At 45.9% G+C, this 14,933-nt stretch overlaps 1 protein-coding gene across 7 annotated transcripts in view; it reads left to right on the forward strand.

Moving 5' to 3' along the window:
- Window positions 1-4,214: 4,214 nt before the first annotated feature.
- LOC132395271 (NFX1-type zinc finger-containing protein 1-like) overlaps window positions 4,215-14,933 on the forward strand; it is a 74,762-nt gene continuing 64,043 nt past the window's right edge. For 2 of the 7 annotated variants that reach the window (XM_059971611.1, XM_059971612.1), the window contains exon 1: window positions 10,774-11,529. In XM_059971611.1, coding sequence (XP_059827594.1) covers window positions 11,406-11,529 — 124 coding nt within the window. In that variant the 5' untranslated portion in view covers window positions 10,774-11,405. Of the gene's footprint in view, window positions 4,287-4,484; window positions 4,622-6,736; window positions 6,891-6,928; window positions 7,162-10,773; window positions 11,530-14,933 lie in introns of those variants that run through there. The other 5 variants (XM_059971609.1, XM_059971610.1, XM_059971614.1 and 2 more) reach the window with 4 other exon arrangements.

Here is a 14,933-nt window from a genome sequence, read left to right on the forward strand (position 1 = left end):
AGAGAGTGGTGGGAGTGTGGAATGAGTTGCCAGATGAAGTGGTGAATGCGGGCTCACTTTTAACATTTAAGAAAAACTTGGACAGGTACATGGATGAGAGGGGTTTGGAGGGATATGGGCCGGGTGCAGGTCAGTGGGACTAGGCAGAAAAATGGTTTGGCACAGCCTAGAAGGGCCAAAAGGCCTGTTTCTGTGCTGTAATGTTCTATGGTTCTATGTTATGAAGGTAGGTGGAGGGACAGGTAGATTTGAGGAAGTAGAGAGGCTACAGTATGACCTAGGCAGATTAGGAGAATGGGCAAAGAAATGGCAGATGTGTCAGGAAGTGTATGGTCATGACTTTGGTAGAAAAAATGAAAGGGTTACCTATTTTCTAAATGAAGAGAAAATACAAAAATAAAATGGAGGTGCAAAGGGATTTGGGAGTCCTTATGCAGGATTTCCTAAAAGTTAATTTGCAGGTTACACCTGTGGTGAGGAAGGCAAATTCAATGTTAACATTCAGTTCAAGAAGACTAGAATATAAAAGCAGGGATCTAATGCTGAGACTTTATAAAGCACTGGTGAGGCCTCACTAAGAGTATTGTGAGCAGTTTTGTACCACTTAGAAAAGGCATGCTGAAATTAGAGATGGTTCAAAGGAGGTTCACAAAAATGATTCCAGGATTGAGTCACTTGTTGTATGAAGAGCATTTGATGGCTCTGAGCCAGTATTCACTAGAATTCAGAAGAATGAGGGGTGACCTCATTGAAACCTATCGAATAGTGAAAGGTCTTGATACAGTGGATGTAGCGAGGATGTTTGAAATGGTGGGAGAGTCTAAGACCAGAGGACACAGCCTCAGAATACAGGGGCATCCTTTTATGACAGAAATGAGGAGGAATTTCCTTAGCCATAGAGTGGTGAATCTGTGGAATTCCTTGCCATGGGCAGCTGTGAAGGCAAAGTCTTTATGTATATTTAAGGTAGAGGTTGATAGATCCTTGATTGGTCAGGGTGTGAAGGGATACAGTGAGAAAGCAGGAGACTGGGGCTGAGAGGAAAATTGGATCAGCCGTGATGAAATGGCGGAGCAGACTTGATGGGCCAAATGGCCTCATTCTGCTCCTATTTCTTAAGGTCTAAGTGCCACATTTCAGTTGACTTTTGGCAACCCCCTGACTTAACCCTGGCCTGATGACAATGACCAACCGACTAAACAGTATGTCTTTGGACTGTGGGAGGAAACCGGAGCACCGGGAGGAAATCCATGCAGTCACAGGGAGAACATACAAACTCCTTACAGACAGTGCTGGAATTGAACTTTGAACTCGGACACCCCATGTTGTGCTAACCGCGCTGCTACTAGGCTGCCCCAAGTTTCAGTCAGTGATCTATGGAACTCTGGAAAATAACAGTCTGTGCTGGTCACAAAGTCTCAGGGATATCATGTCTTTCTGTCCTATGTTTCAAAATAAAAATGCCAAAACCTGCGGTAAAGTTTTTAATCTGAAACATTAATTCTCTTCTCCTTCCTAAAAGCTGCTTGGTGCACTGAATAACTTGAGCATAGCAGAATCTGAATCAGGTGTAATATCACTGGCAGACTGTGTGAAATTTGTTGTTTTGCAGCAGCAGCACATTGTAATAATTAATAATAAAACTGTAAAATACAGAAAGTATATATAAAAATAAATTAAATAGGTGGTGCAAAAAGAGAGGGGGAAATATCAGAGAAGTGTTCATGTGTTCAGAAATCTGATGGTGGAGGGGAAGAAGCTGCTCCTGAAACGTTGAGTGTGTGTCTTCAGGCTCCTGTCCCTCTTCCTTGATGATTATAATGAGAAGAGGGCATGTCCAGGTGATGCGGGTCCTCAATGATGGATGCTGCATTTTTGAGGCATTACCTTTTGAGGGTGTTCTCAATGTTGGGGAGGTGAGTGCACATGATGGAGTTGGCTGAGTTTATAAGTTTCTGCAGATTTTTCTCATCTGCCTCCAGTTAGAATACCCTCCATGATACACCTGCAGAACGTTTCGAGTCTTGCCTGTTATGTTTCAGTTTCAATTTCAATTCCTCCCATTCTATATGGCTGCAATTTTTCATTTCCTTAAACTCATTGTTCATTCTCTGCCTGCTGTTCTCCACTTTTTCTGTACTACGGCACAGAAACAGGTTTCTCAGCACACCTCATCTGTGCTGAACTGTTATTCTTATTCTGGCTTCTTCATCTTGCTTTCCAGTCCTGATGAAGGGCCTTGACCCAAAACAGAACTGCTTATTCTTCTCCATAGATACTGCCTGACCTGCTGAGGCATCCACGCCAGGACCACCAGACCCAAAAACAGTTACTTATCCAAGCAGTAAGGCTGATTAACACCAACCCACCCATTAACTCAAAGTTCAAAGTAAATTTTATTATCAAAATACATATATGTCGCCACATGCAACCCCGAGATTCATTTTCCTGTGGACATACTCAGCAAATCTATAGCATAGCTTCTATAACAGGATCAATGAAATATCAACCAGAGTGAAAAAGGCAACTGAAAATATAAGTAAACAGCGATAAATATATAGAATATGAGATAAAGAGTCCTTGAAAGAAACTCCAACTTTGTACAACCTAGCACCACTTTATGGACGTACAAACAATAAATAAGCTAGCTTATGTTTTTATATTTATTGCATTTTTATTATTATTGTTTCAGGTAGATGGAGCTTGTCAGCCAGGGAAGGCAGTCCATCTAAGAGAGGGAAAACTCTGATTTCAAACCCCCGCTGCTTTGCGGCCATACCCACTCATGGGAAAGGCTTTGGGAGTGAACGCTGAGGACAAATCCGGAGCTGGAGTCCCTAAAGCAGTCGGACGTTGCCTTCAACCTCGCTCTGGCAACTCCTGTGACATCACCGGTGCCAAACTGAATCGGTCCTTGCTCTTCCTTTGGACAACATCGATGTCGTGGAGAGTTGAGACTTGCTGCATGGGCAACAGCTGGTCTTCCATACAACCTCGCCCAGGCCTGCACCCTGGAAACCATTCCAGGCGCAGATCCATGGTCTTGTAAGACTAACGGATGCCACCATTATTATTATTGTGTTCATTATCTTATTGTGGGTCTTTTTGCTACAGGAGTAACAATTCCCCATCCCCTTTTCTCTCTCTCACCTCATCTCCTGGCCCTCCCATCGCCTCCCTCTGGTGCTCCTCCCCCTTTTCTTTCTTCCATAGCTTTCTGTCCTCTCCTATCAGATTCCCCTTCTCCAGCCCTGTATCCCTTTCACCAATCAACTTCCCACTCTTCACTTCATTGAATTGATTTTATTTCTTACATTCTTCACATACATGAGGAGTAAAAATCTTTATGTTACAGCTAAATGTGCAATTACAGTAATTTATAATAAATTTATGTACAACAGGACAGTCAATATAATATAGAAATACTGTTGTGTCAGCATGAGTTAATCAGTTTGATGGTCTGGTGGAAGAAGCTGTCCCAGAGCCCGTTGGTCCTGGCTTTTATGCTGTGGTACTGTTTCCCAGAGGGTAGCAGCTGGAACAGTTTGAGGTTGGGGTGACTCAGGTCCCCAATGATCCTTTGGGCCCTTTTTACACACCTGTCTTTGTAAATGTCCTGAATAGTGGGAAATTCACATCTACAGATGCGCTGGGCTGTCTGCACCACTCTCTGCAGAGTCCTGCGATTAAGGGAAGTATACTTCCCATACCGGGCAGTGATGCAGCCAGTCAGAATGCTCTCAATTGTGCCCCTGTATAAAGTTCTTGGGATTTGGGGGCCCATATCAAACTTCCTCAACCATCTGAGGTGAAAGAGGTGCTGCTGTGCTTTTTTCACCACACAGCTGGTGTGTACAGACCACGTGAGGTCCTCGGTGATGTTTATGCTGAGGAACTTGATGCTGTTCACCCTCTCAACCCCAGATCCATTGATGTCAATAGGGGTTAGCCTGTCTCCATTCCTCCTGTGATCCACAACCAGCTCCTTTGTTTTTGTGACATTGAGGGAGAGGTTGTTTTCTTGACACCACTGTGTCAGGGTGATGGCTTCTTCCCTGTAGGCCACCTCATTATTGTTTGAGATTAGGCCATTGTGGTGAACTGCATATACCTGTCTGAACACGCCTCCTGCTGACTGCTCCTGTGGCTCCTCCCACAGACCCCTGTATAAAGGCGATTGAGGCCTGAGCCCTGCCTCTCAGTCTCCAGGATGTAGTATGGTAGTCACTCACTGCTGTTCCTTCTTCCAGTCAATAAAAGCAGATTTCTCGCGTTTACGTCTCAGAGTGAGTTATTGATGGTGCATCAGCCATCCCGCCCCGCCCCACGTTCCACCCATCATTTTGTGTTTCCCCCACCACCACCTTTGAAATCTACTCAACACACTCAAAATGCTGGAGGAACTCAGCAGACCAGGCAGTGGACGTTTTGGGCCTGGCCTACTGAGTTCCTCCAGCATTTTGTGTGTGTTGCTAGGATTGCAGAATTTCTCGTGTTTCCTTTCTGCTTTGCACATGTTGTACTGGAAATGACATTAAGCAATCGTGAACCTCAATCCTTGATCGTTCTCGCTGTCCATCACGCCCCCGATCTTGGTATCAGCTGCAAGTTTGCTCATCCGGTTTGTCATACCCTTGTAATTCTTGAATCTAATCTTCTAACTTCTTGATTATTCGATTGTCACTACTGTTTTGAGTTTTAACGGTGATTGTGATAGCTTTTTTTTAAACCGAGCTTTGTCTGTCAGAGCCCTCTTACAGAGCACGGTAACTATGTCAACATCGACACGGCCAAGAAGTTACTAGGTAAATGAGCGGGATTGGTGTTTGCTGACAGGAAATTTTTACAAGCATGTTTCTGTTTTGCTGAAGAGTTTCGATTTCTCTAGGGTTCACATATTTCGTCATTCCCAACTCGCACGAGTTCAGTGTTTACTTCACGCCATGCTCTCTTTGGGTCCTAGTGCCCGCGGCTCCCTTTGTGTCCTGCTGTTGAACATTAGGAGCAGAATCGGACCATTCGGCGCATTGGGAGGGATCCATAAATCGTGGCCGATTTATGTATTTATCGAGATTCAGCACAGAACTGACCATTCGAGCCGCGCCGCCCAGCGATCTCCTATCCCCAACCTAATTACAGTGGCCAATTAACCTACCAGCCCGTACATCTTTGAACTGTAGGAGGAAACCAACGCGATTACAGTTCACCCCCATTCTTATTTCTTCCCCCCTCCCCCGAGCTTTGACACCCTGTCTAATTAAAAACATACCCACCTCCGCTTTAAATGTACTCAATTATTTGGCCTCCGCAGCTGACTGTGGTAATGAATTTCACAGATTCTCCAAAGAAAGTCCTCCTTATCTCTGTTCTAAATGGACGTCCCTCTATTCTGAGGCTGAGCCCTCTGCTCCACCTAGACGATAGGGAACATCCTGCCCACATCCACTCTGTCGAGGCATTTACCTCGCTCACCACCGTTAATCTGCATGATAACGTTTGGGGAGTTTGCCCATTTAGATTTATCCAGTCCTGCTTGTATTTGCTGGCACCGTCCCACACAGGGTAAACTCCACATCACAATGATATGCCGGCTGAAGAGGACTTTTCCAGTGCCTTACCTGGTTCTTGGTCCTTGCACCCGGTACCCAGGAAAAGTGAAACATACTCCCACAGTCTAAACCATAACCATATAACAATTACAGCACGGAAACAGGCCATCTTGGCCCTTCCAGTCCGTGCCGACACTTACACTCACCTAGTCCCACTGACCCGCACTCAGCCCATAACCCTCCATTCCTTTCCTGTCCATATACCTATCCAATTTTACTTTAAATGACAATACCGAACCTGCCTCTACCACTTCTACTGGAAGCTCGTTCCACACAGCTACCACTCTCTGGGTAAAGAAATTCCCCCTCATGTTACCCTTCAACTTTTGCCCCCAACTCTCAACTCATATCCTCTTGTTTGAATCTCCCCTACTCTCAATGGAAAAAGCCTATCCACATCAACTCTATCCATCCCCCTCATAATTTTTAATACCTCGATCAAGTCCCCGCTCAACCTTCTACGCTCCAAAGAATAAAGACCTAACTTGTTCAATCTTTCCCTGTAACTTAAGTGCTGAAACCCAGGTAATATTCTAGTAAATCTTCTCCCTACTCTCTCTATTTTGTTGCTTACACGCGTAAGCACCTGTGGGAATCTGCAAACCGAGAGTTTTAAACGCGAAACAGAACAGAAAACATGATATTTGCAAAGGGAACTGAGAGAAATGATTAAATTAAAGACGGTACTTAAGGCGTCCATTTAGAATGTGTTGACACAGAAAGAGCGTGCAAAGCAACTTGCAGGGCAACGTATAAACCAATTTGCAAAATGAGGATGAAACAATAGCTTGCTGATTAAAGAAGCGATACGGGTAACGGGAAGACATGCTGAACGGTTGAACAATAACTGTCAAAATGCGCTGAGGCTGATAAGTGGGCCAAAGGGTAGTCACATTTGTAATTTTGTAATGAGATTAAGGAAGAATGTCTGCACCTCACATGGGTGCAACTCACAAAATCGTAAACAAGTAGGGTATAAAAAAACTGTGCAAAGTGTAATTCGGCACTCAATCTAGCAGGAGCTGGTTGGGTCCGACTCTGCAGACTCGAAAAATAAAGTTTACCGTTCTGCAAATTGCTGAGACTCAGTGTGTTTCTGACAGGAACTTTTCGCCTTTTAAATACAGATAACCAGAAATTGAATGAAAGGGTTCTGCTCAGAACGCCGTCGGGCAGCAGGACCCAGGAGGCAGCCTGTCAGTCAGGAACTGTACTTATAGGGGCGGCGGTGTTACCCAGAGCCAATAACGCGAAGTCACTGTTCGTGCTGGTGCTGCAGAGGTGAGTGCAAAAAGTTCCATTTCCAGCATCTGCAAATTTTCTCTTTTTTAACAATTGTTCCTACTCTGTACAACCTCGCAACTCTCCAAGGATCTCGGTCCGAAATGTTAACTGTACTCTTTTCCATACTATCTGCCCTGCCGAGTTCCTCCAGCATTTTGCGTGTGTTGCTTGGATTTCTCTTGTTTGTGATCGCAGGAAAGCAGCATTCATCATCAAGGACTCCAGTCAGCCAGGGCCATGCTGTCTTCCCGCTGGAGACAACAGGAAGGTACAGGAGCCTCAGAACTTTCGCCACCAGGTTCAGGAACCCTCAATCGTCAGGTTTTTGAACCAAAGGGCATAAATTCACTAAACTTTATTCTCCCTGTCGCTGAACTGTTCCCACAGCCTGTGGACTCGTTTCCAAGGACTTTTAATCTCATGTTCTCGATATTTCTGATTCGGAGCAAGATTTCCAGAGCGAGGGAATTCACCACTCGGAGAGAGGCAAGACTGCACAGGCGTGTGACGTCTGCCAGCAGAGGGGGAGTAGTTTAAAAAGACAGCGGGCAGCGGAGGTGGGGTGATGGGGCTTTGGCTCAGCGGGCGGAGGCAGTAACGGGATGAGGCGAAATAGGTTTACCTGCGTTAGTTGTGGAAAGGAAGTAGTACGTATGTGAGGCCGGTTTTCTGTGCTCGGTGTCAGATGTGAGAGGTCCTCAGCCTCCTGGGCAGCCACATCTGCAGCCGGTGTGTCGAGCTGCAGCTCCTGAGGGGCCGAGTTAGGGAACTGGGGATGCAGCTCGATGACCTTCGCCTGGTCAGGGAGAGCGAGGAGCTAATAGAGGGGAGTTACAGGTAGGTGGTCACACCGGGGCCACGGGAGACGGACAAGCGGGTCACAGTCAGGAGGGGGAAGAGTCAGGTACTAGAGAGTACCTCTGTGGCTGTACCCCTTGATAATAAGTACTCCTGTTTGATTACTGTTAGGGGGGGACAGCCTACCTGGGGGGGGGGGGGGGGGTCAGTTAGGCGATGCTGTGGATGCAGGAAAGAAACTCGGATGGTAGTTTGCCTCCCAGGTGCCAGGGTCCAAGATGTTTCAGATCGCGTCCAAGATATCCTGCAGTGGGAGGGAGAACAGCCAGAAATCGTGGTACATATTGGTACCAATGACATAGGTAGGAAAAGAGAAGAAGTACTGAAAACAGAATACAGGGAGTTAGGAAGGAAGCTGAGAAGCAGGACCAGTAGTAATCTCCGGATTACTGCCTGTGCCACGCGACAGTGAGAAGAGGAATAGGAGGAGGTGGAGGATAAATGTGTGGCTGAGGGATTGGAGCAGGGGGTAGCGATTCAGATTTCCGGATCATTGGGACCTCTTTTGGGGCAGGTGTGACCTGTACAAAAAGGACAGGTTGCACTTGAATCCCAGGGGGACCAATATCCTGGCAGGGAGGTTTGTTAAGGCTACTGGGGAGAGTTTAAACAAGAATTGATGGGGGGTGGGAACCGAACTGAAGAGACTGGGGAAGAGGAGGTTGGAGAAAGTGTGTGAGGGAGAATAGGCAGGTGACAGAGAAGGGACGTGCTCAGACCAATGATTTGAGATGTGTCTATTTTAACACAAGGAGCATTGTGAACAACGTGGATGAGCTCAGGGCATCGATCAGTACTTGGGGATATGATGTGGTGGCCATTACAGAGATGAGGATGGCTCAGGGACAGGAATGGTTATTTCAAGTGCTGGGTTTTAGATGCATCAGAAAGGACCAGGAGGGAGGCAAAAGAGGTGGGGGCGTGGCACTGTTGATCAGAGATAGTGTCATGGGTGCAGAAAAGGTGGACGTCATGGAGGGATTGTCTATGGAGTCTCTGTGGGTGGAGGTTAGGAACAGGAAGGGGTCAATAACTTGGTGTTTTTTTATAGGCCACCCAATAGTAACAGGGATATCGAGGAGCAGATAGGGAAACAGCTCCTGGAAAGGTGTAATAATAAGAGCTGTCGTGATGGGAGATTTTAATTTCCCAAATATTGATTGGCATCTCCCTAGAGTGAGGGGTTTAGATGAGGTGGAGTTTGTTAGGTGTGTTCAGGAAGGTTTCTTGACACAATATGTAGATGAGCCTACAAGAGGAGAGGATGTACTTGATCTGGTATTGGGAAATGAACCTGGTCAGGTGTCAGGGGTCTCAGTGGGAGAGCATTTTGGAGATAGTGATCACTATTCTATCTCCTTTACCATAGCATTGGAGAGGGATAGGAACAGACAAATTAGAAAAGCATTTAATTGGAGTAAGGGGAATTATGAGGAGGTCAGGCAGGAAAATGGAAGCTTTTATTGGCAACAGATATTCTCAGGGAAAAGTACGGAAGGAATGTGGTAAATGTTCAGGGGATATTTGTGTGGAGTTCTGCATAGGTACGTTCCAATGAGACAGGGAAGTTATGGCAGGGTACAGGAACTGTGGTGTACAAAGGCTGTAATAAATCTAGTCAAGAAGAAAAGAAAAACTTAAAGGTTTAGAGAGCTAGGTAATGTTAGAGATCTAGAAGATTATAAGGTTAACAGGAAGGAGCTTGAAAAGACAATTAGGAGAGCCAGAAGGGGTCATGAGAAGACATTGGCAGGCAGGATTACGGAAAACCCCAAGGCATCCTACAAGTATGTGAAGAGCAAGAGGATAAGATGTGAAAGAATAGGACCTATCAAGTGTGACAGTGGGAAAGTGTGTATGGAACCGGGAGAAATGGCAGAGGTACTTAATGAATACTTCAGTAGTCACTATGGAAAAGGATCTTAGTGATTGTAGTGGTGACTTGCGGCAGACTGAAAAGCTTGAGCATGTAGATATTAAAGAGGATGTACTGGAGCCTTTGGAAAGCATCAAGTTGGATAAGTCACCGGGACCAGACAGGATGTACCCCAGGCTACTGTGGGAGGTAAGGGAGGAGATTGCTGAGCCTCTGGTGATGATCTTTGCATCATCAATGAGGACGGGAGAGGCTCCGGAGGATTGGAGGGTTGCGAATGTTGTTCCTTTATTCAAGAAAGGGAGTAGAGATACCCCAGGAAATTATAGACCAGTGAGTCTTACTTCAGCGGTTGGTAAGTTGATGAAGAAGTTCAAGAGAGGCAGGATTTTTGAACATTTAGAGAGGCATAATATGATTAGGAATAGTCAGCATGGCTTTGTCTAGAGCAGATCGTGCCTTATGAGCCTGATTGAATTTTTTAAGGATGTGACTAAACACATTGATGAAGGAAGAGCCATAGATGTAGTGTATATGGATTTCAGCAAGGCATTTGATAAGGTATCCCATGCAAGGCTTATTGAGAAAGTAAGGAGGCATGGGATCCAAGGGGACATTGCTTTGTGGATCCAGAACTGTCTTGCGTATAGAAGGCAAAGAGTGGTTGTGGATGGGTCACGTTCTGCATGGAGGTTGGTGACCAATGGAGTGCCTCAAGGATCTGTTTTGGGACCCTGACTCTTCGTGAGTTTTTTAAATGACCTGGATGAGGAAGTGGAGGGATGGGTTAGTAAATTTGCTGATGACACAAAGGTTGGAGGTGTTGTGGATAGAGTGGAGGGCTGTCAGAGGTTACAGTGGGACATTGATAGGATGCAAAACTGGGCTGAGAAGTGGCAGATAATGTTCAACCCAGAGAAGTGTGAAGTGGTTCATTTTGGTAGGTCAAGTATGATGGCAGAATATAGTATTAATGGTAAGACCCTTGGCAGTGTGGAGGATCAGAGGGGTCTTGGGGTCCAAGTCCATAGGACGCTCAAAGCAGCTGCACAGGTTGACTCTGTAGTTAAGAAGGCATATGGGGTATTGGCCTTCATTAATTGTGGAATTGAATATAGGAGCCGAGAGATAATGTTTCAGCTATATAGGACCCTGGTCAGACCCCACTTGGAGTACTGTGCTCAGTTCTGGTCGCCTCACTATAGGAAGGATGTGGAAGCCATAGAAAAGGTGCAGAGGAGATTCACAAGGATGTTGCCAGGATTGGGGAGCATGCCTTATGAAACAGGTTGAGTCCACTCGGCCTTTTCTCCTTGGAGCGATGGAGGATAAGAGGTGACCTGATAGAGGTGTATAAGATGATGAGAGGCATTGATCGTGTGGATAGACAGAGGCTTTTTCCCAGGGCTGAAATGATTTCCACAAGATGGCTCAGTTTTAAGGTGCTGGGGAGTAGATACAGAGGAGATGTCAAGGTTTAGTTTTTTATGCAGAGAGTGGTGAGTGCATGGAATAGGCTACCAGCAATGGTGGTAGAAGCAGATACGATAGGGTCTTTTAAGAGATTTTTTGGATAGGTACATGGAGCTTAGAAAAATAGAGGGCTATGGGTAAGCCTAGTAACTTCTAAGGTAGGGACATGTTCAGCACAACTTTGTGGGCCGAAAGGCCTGTATTGTGCTGTGGGTTTTTTTCTGTTTTTCTATGTACTCTTCCATACTGTCTGCCCTGCTGAGTTCCTCCAACATTTTGTGTTGCTTGGATTTCTCTTGTTTGTGATGAACAAGGAGCGGATCGCAGGAAAGGAGCATCCATCATTAAGAACTTCACCAACCAGGGCCATGCTGTCTTCCCGCTGTAGACAACAGGAAGGAACAGGAGCCTCAGAACTTTCGCCACCAGGTTCGGGAACAGTTATTACCCCTCAACCATCAGGTTATTGAACCAAAGGGCATAAATTCACTAAACTTTATTCGCTCTGCCACTGAAATGCTCCCACAGCCCATGGACTCTTTTTCAAGGACTTTTAATCTCATGTTCTTGATATTTATTGCTTGGTTATTTTGATTATTGTATTTGCACAGTTTGGTGCATTTTGCACACTGGTTGGGCAGGTGTTCAGAGCTGCCTGCCTTTGTTTCAACTGGTCTTCCTCTCCCACCCCCCCCCCCCACCCCCGCTAGCTACTGTCAGAGGAAAGTGCAGGAGCCTGGGATTGATGGGTGATGCAGTGGACTTGTTTTGGGGGGGTTTATGTTGGATGTGTTCCTGGATTCTGGTTACTTTTTTTACTGTTTTTGATCGGGGCGGCCGATGAGGTCTGGGCTAGCAGCACGACGCTGAACTGAACTTGTCTGTTGTGTTCTTTGAGTTATCCCCTTGTGCAATTTGTTCTTTTTTTCACCCGATGGGTATTTGATGTTGTACGGATTCATTGATTTTGTTATGTTTCTTTTGATTTGCTGTGAAAGCCCGCAGGGAAATAAATCCGAGGGTACTATACGCTGACATATATGTAGTTTGATAATAAATGTACCTTAAACGTTTAACTTTGAATCTAAAGGTATAGAAGGGTCTCGACCAGAAATGGCGATTGTCCATTCCCCTGTTTTGATGCTGCCTGATCCACTCTCCAGCATTTTGAGAGTTGCTCTGGATTCCAGCGTCTGCAGCCTCGCGTGTCTCCTCTAGCACCTTGCATGTTGCTTCGTTCATTCGCTCTTCATGCAAGACTGCTTCCGCTAACGCTCTGTCATGAAGTTCCACAGCAGAGAGACGGGCCTTTTGGCCCACCCCATTCCTTCTACCTCTTGCACTTATACAGTGGCCACTTTATTAGGTACACCCGTACACTCGCTCGTTGATGCAAATATCTAATCAGCCAATCAAACATCAGAATGGGGAAGAAATGTGATCTAAGTGACTTTTCTATGGAATATTTGTTGGTGCCAGATGGGGTGGTTTCAGTATCTCCGAAACTGCTGATCTCCGGGCGTTTTCACATACAACAGTCTCTAGAGTTTACACAGAATGGTGTGAGAAACAAAAAACATCTAGTGACTGGAAGATCTATTCGTGGAAATGTCTTGTAATTGAGAGAGATAAGAGGAGAATGGCTAGACTGCTTCAAGCTGACAGGGAGGCGACAGTAACTCAAATAACCACACGTTACATCAGTGGTGCGCAGAAGAGCATCTCTGAATGCACAACACATCGAACTTTTAAGCAGCAGAAGACCATGTACAAGCGATACAGAATAAAGTGGCTCTGAGTGTATACAAATCCTATTTACCCACTTCGTATCTGTAGTCTTCTCGATCTTGACAATTCGAGCACTTACCTGTAAACTTTTAAATGTTATGAGGGTCTCTGCCTTCACACACCCTCACTTCATGCAGTGTGTTCCACAGACCAAGCACGCCCTGTGTGGGAACTCACACCCTTCCCATTCACTTTATACCTCCCACCTCGAATCCATGCCTTCTTGTCCTGAACACCCCTCCACAGGGAAAAGATTCAATCCACCCTATCAAACCCCTCGTAATACATAGATAAAGCACAACCAAATGAATGTTCTTACAGACAATGGCGCACCTTCACAACGTATATCACATGGTGCATAGAACAAAATATTACTACAAACAAGCTAATAAAATGTGTTTCAAAATGTATGTAGTGCTCAGCACAAGTAAACAGCTCGCTGTCCTATTGACTAGACCTTGGTATTCATGTCTCACAGCCTGGAAGTCTTAGTCCTGATCCTCCTGTACCTCTTTCATGACAGTATTGAGTCAAAGAGATTGTGGGATGGGTGGTAGGGATCTTCAACAATGCTTGGGGCCCTTCATGTACAATGTTCCCAGAAAATGTCACAAATGGGGGGGAGGGAGACCCTGGTGATCCCTCCAACAGATTTTACTTATTGTGAAGGCAACAGTCCATCTTACTGTAGAAGAGGTCTGTTCAAGATTCTGATAACAGCGGGATAGAAGCTGTACCTGAACCTGGTGGTACGAGCTTTCAGACTTTTGTATCTGCTGCCTGATGGGAGGAAGGAGAAGAGAGAATGTCTGGGGTGGGCGGAGACTGGTTATGCTGGCTGCTTTAATGAGTCAGTGAGAAGTGTGGATAGAGTCCATGGAAGGGAGGCTGGTTTCCGTGATGTGCTGAACCATCTACACAACTTTATGCAATTCCTTGCGGTCACGGGCAGAGCAGTTGCCATACCGAGCAGTGCGGTGCCCAGACGGGTTGCTTGTATGAACCAGCAATAAGAATTGGTGAGGGTCAAACAGTAGGAATGACATTTCTGAGTGGAGTTTGCAGGGTAGAAGCTGTCCTTGAGCCTGGTGGTGTGGGCTTTCTGGGTTTTGTACCTTCTGCCCAAAGGGATGAGGTCGAAGAGAGAATGTCGGGATCATTGCAGTTCAGTCTATTAATAAGTCTGCACCCTCCGTCAACCACATACTTCCTGGAACTGCCCAAAAAACTAGATTGTGGCCTACCGTAATCGTGTAGCTTGCGTAGGTGACTGTCTGTGCCATCTGTATAAATACCTGGAACTGAAAGGATGTGCTGGCATTGGAGAGGGTCCAAAGGAGGTTCACGACAATGATCCCTGGAAGGAAAGGGTTAACATGTGAGGAGTATTTAATGGCTCTGGAGTTTAGGAAAACAATGGGGGGAGTGGTTCTCATTGAAACCTATAAATATTGAAAGGCCTAGATAGAGTAAATGAGGAGAGGATGTTTCCAATAGTGGGGGAGTTTAGGACTAGAAGGCATAGCCTCCCAGTAGAAGGGCAACCCTTTAGAACAGAGGGGAGGAGGAAATACTTTGGCCAAAGGTGATGAATCTGTGGAATTCATTGCCACAGACGCCTGGGGAGGCCAAGTTATTGGTGGTATCTAAAGTAGAGATTTGGCTGGATAGCCTAATTCTGCTCCTATGTCTTATGGTTTAAGGTACATGAACAGGCCCTTTGGCGGACCATGATACCAAATTAAACTAATCCCATCTGTCTGCAGATGATCCACATCCCTCCATTCCTTTCCTGTTCATGTTCCCAATACATCGGGGCACATCCCTCCCCACCATCAGTAGTATCTATCTACAGGAGGCCCTGGCAACATCCATCATTAAAGATCCCCAGCATCCGGGCCACGCTGGCTTTTCACAGCTCCCTTCGGGCAGGAGGTACAGAAGCCTGAAGTCTCATACCATCAGGTTCTTCGACCGACCAGCACAGCTCTAATCACCGCCTTAGTACAGCTACAGTATGACTACCTTGCGCTAAAAGGGACTTT

The sequence above is a fragment of the Hypanus sabinus genome, chromosome 6 (assembly GCF_030144855.1).
Source record: "Hypanus sabinus isolate sHypSab1 chromosome 6, sHypSab1.hap1, whole genome shotgun sequence".
NCBI classification, from domain to species: domain Eukaryota; kingdom Metazoa; phylum Chordata; class Chondrichthyes; order Myliobatiformes; family Dasyatidae; genus Hypanus; species Hypanus sabinus.